General features: G+C 38.1%; 1 protein-coding gene across 2 annotated transcripts in view; it reads left to right on the top strand.

Annotated features, from left to right (window-relative positions):
* Nucleotides 1–16: 16 nt before the first annotated feature.
* FAM114A2 (family with sequence similarity 114 member A2) overlaps nt 17–7,130 on the top strand; it is a 38,975-nt gene continuing 31,861 nt past the window's right edge. The window contains exons 1-4 of one of the 2 annotated variants that reach the window (XM_047772478.1): nt 17–77; nt 3,749–3,993; nt 4,550–4,649; nt 5,068–5,160. In XM_047772478.1, coding sequence (XP_047628434.1) covers nt 3,763–3,993; nt 4,550–4,649; nt 5,068–5,160 — 424 coding nt within the window. In that variant the 5' untranslated portion in view covers nt 17–77; nt 3,749–3,762. The remainder of the gene's footprint in view (nt 78–3,748; nt 3,994–4,549; nt 4,650–5,067; nt 5,161–7,130) is intronic. The other variant, XM_047772565.1, reaches the window with a different exon arrangement.

Genomic DNA, 7,130 nt, shown 5'->3' with positions numbered 1-7,130 from the left:
GGGTAGGCGAGGCCGTCTCCTCACTGAAGGAGGACTTCCGGGGCAGTAGGAGCGGCCCCTCGGCAGCTGTGGCAGCGGTGAGGGAAGCGGCGGGTGGCGTGTGGGGCTTCGCGGGAGGAGGCTGGCGGAGTGTGGGGCCCAGGGGTCGCCGGAGAAGGGGAGGGAGAGGCCTGGGGCTGGGAGGCGGGCGCCTCGCGGTGGGCGCTGAGACTGCGGAAGCGCCTTGGTTATTGAAGCGCAACGCTTGTGTGGGGAATTCTCGTCAGGAATTCTTAAGTCGGAGAAGTTAGGAGCGGAGCTTTACTCTAGATCTCCCGTTTGGCACCTGTTGTTGTAACTAGGAAGAAGGCAGAGCGAATTTTGTTCGTCTAGAGACAAATCGTTGTTAATAACGATAGTAATGATCCGCACAACCACCACGTACTAACGGCGGCTGTTACCCGTGAGCGTTTTTGTGCCAGGCTCTGTTCCGAACCCCTCACACATTCAATTTCGTCTTTCTCGGAGCTTTGGCAAGTGGTGTTACTCGCACCATTTTACAGATAAGAACACGAGAGGCGCAGATAGGTGAACGAACTTTCCCGAGTCAGTGCAGTACAGAGTTGGAAGAAAGTCAGTCTAACTACAGAGCCCTTTATGTTATTTATTATGTATAACGTATTCTCTATATGGCTTCTTGTTATGTGTTGTAGCTTGGAGAGTGTAAGGAGAACCAAAAGGTAACTTTTTAAAAGTGTGCATTTACTCAGCTACACAAGAAGTGGATTGAATTTTGTGCAAGCACTGTGTAGTCTTTCCTATTAGGCCTCTGGAATAAATGGGGCAGAAATTGTTTAAAATTAGCTTTCAGTCTCCAGAGCTTGGCATATAACAGGTACTCAAAAAATGTTTGCAAGTAAATGAATGAATATTTCAGAGTTGTTTTGTCTGTCTGTAAGTAGTTGTGTACAGATTATTTTTTCCTATGTGTTTTGAAAATGTATAATGTATGTATATGATATATGGTTTGATAACTAGGATCCATGATGTTATATAAATCTGCTTTTCTTGCCTTATGCTTTCCCATTATTTTTCCTGCTGTATTAACTACTCTTGGCATCTGTCTGTATTCCACGTGGTCATACCAGACCTTTGAGCTTTCCTTATGTGTTGTTTCCACACCCTTGAATTCTCTCACTGACCTCTTCATCTGTCAAAATCCTAAGTGCCCTTTTAAGGCAGGTGTTGCATGTTCAGATGCCCATGGGGGGTAATCAGGTAACCTAAATGAGTCAGGTGGATGTGGGTGCAGATTATGAGGAACTAGAGAGCACTACCCTATCTAAAAGATATCAGCAGCTATTTGGCATGAGCTAGTCATTAAGTCAGATGTGGGCCGGTTGTTGGCAGATCTTTCAGTTTTACAGTGTAAGTTGGAAATCTCTATTTGTATACAAAGTTTCATTTTTAAATGTTAGCAATTAGTATTAAAAAAATTTAGGAGTTCGCGTTGTGGCTCAGTGGAAATGAATCTGGCTAGTATCCACGAGGATGCAGGTTCGATCCTTGGCTTTGCATAGTGGATTAAGGATCTGGCGTTGCCATGACCTGAGGTGTAGTTTGCAGTTGCAGCTTGGATCCTGTGTTGCTGTGGCTGTGGCTAGCAGCTGTAGCTCCGATTGACCCCTAGCCTGGGAACCTCCATATGCTACTGGTTCGTCCCTAAAAAGACAAAAAGACCAAAAAAATAAAAAAAAGTCTAAACACTGTGCAGGCGAAATGAAAACATCTGTATGCTTGATTTGGGACTCAAAATCCCAGTTTGTGGTCACTATTTTGTGCTTTTTTTCAGATATGAAAAATCCATGAATGTTCTCTTTTGATCCTGGCATACTTTTCCTTGCTCTCTGTTCTTTTAACAGTTTGGGTGTACCTCAATTATAGTGCTACTTCCAGTTAGTTACTAATATGTCTCTTTTCTAGTATGTTAGAAACATTTTGATGACACTGATGGATTGGGTCTAATTATATACTTTATTACATAAATATTGGAACAAAATAATGTGCTTGTTTATATCCAAGGTCTGTGTGTGTGTATGTATGTCTGAGATACATTTATTTCTCCCCTGGTAATATTTGGTTACCTGGAAATCAGCATCTGCTCTTTGTAAAAAGACCAACATTATTTTGGCTTTAATTGCCAAAGAGCTGAGCTCCTGGAAGGAATTGAATTGGTTACCATTGCTTTTTAAAAGCTGGTCTGGGAGTTCCCAGCTGTGGCACAGTGGGTTAGGAATCTGGCTGCAGAGGCTCAGGTTGCTGAGGAGGTGCAGATTTGATCCCTACCTGGTGTGGTGGGTTAAAAGGGTCTGGCACAGCTGCTGTGTAGGGCACAGGTGTGGTTTGGTTTCAGTCCATGGCTTGAGAATGTCCATATGCCACAGATGCGGCCATTAAAAAAAAACAAAAACAAAACTGATGTAAATCCTATTCTGATAGCTTAGATTTCATAATCTCTGTAAAATAATTGAGGTAGGAATGATTCAAGATTAATAAGATTTTTAAAAAGATGTCAGGAAAAGTTGATAAATTGGATTCACTGAAATTAAGAACTTTTGCTCATCTTTAAGAAAAGGATGAAAAGATAAGCTATAAACAAATCACATATCTGACAAAGGACTTGAATCTAGACTATAAAAAGAGCTCTCAAAACTCAACAGTAAAAAAAATCCTATTAGAAAATGAGCAAAAGATCAAATAGTTCTTTCACTGAAGAGGGTATATAGATGGCACATAAGCATATAAAAAATGTTCAGTATCATTAGCCATTAAAGACATGCAACTTAAGCTCAAAGCCATAGTTAGATATCATAATACACCTACCAGAATAGTTCAAATAAAAAATAACATCAGCAAATGCTAATGAGAATGAAGAGAAATTTGATCACTCCTACATTGCTGTTGGGAATGTAAAATGGTTTAGCTGTTCTGGAAAATACTATGGCAACTTCTTATAAAATTAAACAAGTGCTATCGATTGCACTCTGGTCATTTATTCCAGGGAAATGAAAGCTTATATTCCTGTAAAAACCAGTATATGAATATTCATAGCCATTTTATTTGTAATTGCCCTAAACAGGGACTGGCCTAGACATCTTTCAATAGGTAAATGGTTAAACAACTGATAGATCATACCAGGGAACATTACTCAGCAATAAAAAGGGAGAAACTACTAATACAACAACTTAACCGATCTTGAGGGACTTAATGCTCAGTGAAAAAAGGCAATCTCAAAAGGCTACAAATTCTGTGACTGCATTTATACAACATCTTTAAATGACAAAAGTATGAGATAGAGAATATCAGTAGTTGCTGTGTGTTAGAAGGAGGGTGGGACATGGCTAAAAAGGAATAATAACAGAAGGGATTCTTGTAATCGAATTTTTCTGTGTCCTGATTGTGGTAATGGTCACATAAATCTGTGCATGTGATAAAATTTTATAGAACTAATTACAAGTGCACAAATGAGTCCATGTAAAACTAGTGAAATCTGAATAAAGCTGGTGGATTGTATCTATCAGCATCCTGGTTGTGATATGCTATAGATGCACAAACTTCTACTGTGGGGGAACTGACTGAAGGGTTTGTTAGACCTTTCTGTATTATTTCTTAACCTGCGTGTGAATCAGTTATCTCAAAAGTTTAAACAAATAACTTATGTCAAAAAAAGCTTGTATAATTAATTGGGGGGGGAATTTTATTTTACCAGGCAATGATCTAATCATGTCGGATAAAGATGACATTGAGACTCCAGTGGTAACTGAAGCAGCCCCCATCCTTGAAGATGAGAACTGTGAGCCAGCCAAGAATTCTGAGTCTCTTGATCTAAGTGCCAAGCCAGAGAGTAAATCAGAACCTGTAGTTTCTACTCGGAAAAGACCAGAGTTCAAACATTCCAGTGACCTTGAGACTTCAGAAGTTCTCCCTGTTCAGGCATCAGAGGCTGCAGGCAAAGTAGAGTATCTATTAAAAATTGAGATTAAAAAAATATTAGGGTTAAAAAGAAATATTAAGTAGATGCAAACTATTGCATTTGGAATGGGTAAGCAATGAGATCCTGTATACCACAGGGAACTATATCTAATCACTTGTGATGGAACATGATGGAGAATAATGTGAAAAAAATATATGTATAAATGTATAACTGGGTCACTTTGCTGTACAGCAGAAATTGACAGAACATTGTAAATCAACTATAATAAAAAATGAAAAAAATTCGAGTATTAGGATCAATACCAAATAGGGATTGTACCTATTTCTTTCCTTTTATAACATAAAATATAATTTTCTCAGCTGTATTAGTGCTTTTATAAGTCGTTGCCTTTGCTATGTGATGCTTATGTGCAGGTAGCATACATCTGTCAAGCAGTATGTTTCTTTAGCCAAATAGTATACTTTGTTCACCTGTACTTTTGGCCAATAATTATCTCCCTTGAATATACACTCTTATTGTACTTAAATTTTTCCATTTTCCTTTGTCTTTTGTTTTTCTTCCTACGGGGGAAAATAGGAGGCTGTTTCCAAAGATGTACCCCAAACCGGATGGGGCTATTGGGGCAGTTGGGGCAAGTCCTTACTCTCCTCAGCTTCAGCTACAGTTGCCACAGTAGGTAAGGTCATCAGTCATTTTACTAATTTCTATGTGTATTTTGCTACAAATATGTGTTAAAAATTACTTTGTTAATCAGTCTTCTTCCATGATTACTCAAAGGCTTCATAGTTTGAGGATGCATTAGTAATGATGGGCTGATTTATACTGCCACTAGAGTTTGTAAAATTTTCTCATTAGAAGGTTAACATTTAGGAATTGTTAATATAAAATTATTCTTTGGTGATAATCAATTTTTATTTTTATTTTTTGGTAAGGATACACTCCCAAAGATTAGTTATATATGGTCAAAATAACATGTCTTGTGGCCATAATGAATTTCAAAAACTGTAGGTTTAACTTTTGGTCTATTTCTTCAGTTTTGGTATCTAATGGTAAATAATATTCACATATAAAAATGTTACCATTTATCTCATTAGGACAAGGTATTTCAAACGTCATTGAGAAAGCGGAGACTTCCCTTGGAATCCCTAGTCCCAGTGACATTTCAACTGAAGTCCAGTATGCAGCAGGTCAGTGTGTGGAAATGTTAAGATTCAGAATTATAGATGGAACATTTTTCCCTTAGTATTTATTGAGTGTCTGATATTCAGGGCATCATGGGACTGGTGAGAAAGGAGATTTGGAATCTTTAGCTAACAGGTCTGTGTCCTTTAACCATTCAGGTGTCTCTTCACTTTTCTCATCTATCGAATGGGGTGATATTTTATATTACAGAGGACTGCTGTAAACATTAAATAAATAAAGCCATAAATGTAGAATGTAAAAATTGCCAAGCTTTGTGCTTGGCACAAATGAACAAGGACTCAGTAGTAGTTAGCTGAGTTTGAATCTACTGGGGCATGAAAAAATATTTTAATGTGGTTGTTTTGGTGTTGTCCCACAGTAACTAAGGTTTGGTTCATTTTTTTAAAGGCCTTTTTTTCTGTACTTCAGTTTGGGTAGTTTTTTTTGTGTCTTCAGACTTACTCATCTTCTGCTGTGTCTAGTGCTGATAAATCCATTCAATGACTTTAAAATTTTAGATATATTTTTCGGCTCTAGAAATTCCATTTGTCTTTTTTATATCTTTGATTTTTCACCCTGTTTTCTGTTTTAGTGTTCTTGTCTGCTAATACTATTACTGTCTGTCATTTGAATCTGTTTCTATTGACCAGTTTTTTCTTGGTTATAGATTACAGTTTTCATTTCTTTGATTGGATGCTGAACACTAGGAATGTTACATTGTTGAGTGGATTTTTTTTTTAAATTTTTAATTTTTGTCTTTTTAGGTTTGCATTTGTGGCTCATGGAAGTTCCCAGGCTAGGGGTCGAATTGGAGCTGCACCTGCTGGCCTATACCACAGCCACAGAAACGCCAGATTTGAGCCATGTCTGCGACCTATATCACAGCTCCCCGACTCACTGAGCAAGGCCAGGGATTGAACCTGTGTCCTCATGGATACTAGTCAGATTCGTTTCCTCTGAGCCACGATGAGAACTCCCAATTTTTTTTTTTTTTAAAGGGGGTGTGAGTTCTGTTTTGCAGGTAGTTAAGATATTTGTAGATTGATCTTTTTAAAGCTTGATTTTAAGCTTCTTTAGGGTAAATCTAGAGTAGCTTTTACTCTTAATAAGTGCTAGTTTAGCTCAACTACTAAGTTTCTGACCCTTCTGAGGGCTCTACCTAATTCCCAGGTATTTAACTAGTTTTCTCTACTTGATTGGTTGGAAGTCAGATTTCTCTCAGCCTAGCATGAGCTTTGGGCATTGTTTAGTGTACATCTCCATGGTAGTTCTTTGCTCACCATCATGGAATCTTCTAACGCATGAGCAGCTTAGTATTCAGCCAAAGACTTAAGCACACATCTACGTAGGTAGCTGGGACTCTTTACCTCTGTAGCTCCCTGTCTACTACAAGCAGACCTCAGAGACATTGTGGGTTCAGTTCCAGACCATGGCACTAAAGTGAATATTGTAATAAAGCGAGTCACACAATTTTTTTTTGATTTTCCAGTGCCAATACAAGTTATGTTTATATTACATCATAACCTAGTAAGTTTGCAGTAGCATTATGTCTAAAAATGTACATACCTTAATTAAAAAATATCTCAATGCGAAAAAATACTATTATCTGACAGTGGAGGGTTGTACAAACCTTCAATTTGTTAAAAAAAAAATATCTGCAGAGCTCAGTAAAATGAAGTATAATAAAATGATGCATGCTTGTACTCTGACCTGCAAATTCCAGGTGTTTTGGTTTCCTGGACGCCAATCTCTGTCTCTTATACTTCGTAAGACTGCCATGCTCTGCTTAGGTTTCCCCTCCCTGTGCTGTGATCTAGCAAGCAAGCCAATCATAGAGTTCCCTTCTTTTGTTTCTCTTCTTTCCTGAACCATAGTCCTGCATGCTCTGTTGTAAAGTCTGAAGACAGTTGTTTCTTATATTTTGTCTAGTTTTCTAGATGCTATGGTAGAAGGGCAAGACTGATAGATACTAGAT

The sequence above is a fragment of the Phacochoerus africanus genome, chromosome 1 (genome assembly GCF_016906955.1).
Source record: "Phacochoerus africanus isolate WHEZ1 chromosome 1, ROS_Pafr_v1, whole genome shotgun sequence".
NCBI lineage: Eukaryota > Metazoa > Chordata > Mammalia > Artiodactyla > Suidae > Phacochoerus > Phacochoerus africanus.
Note: the sequence above shows the minus strand (reverse complement) of the source record. Positions and strands in the feature narration are given on the sequence as shown.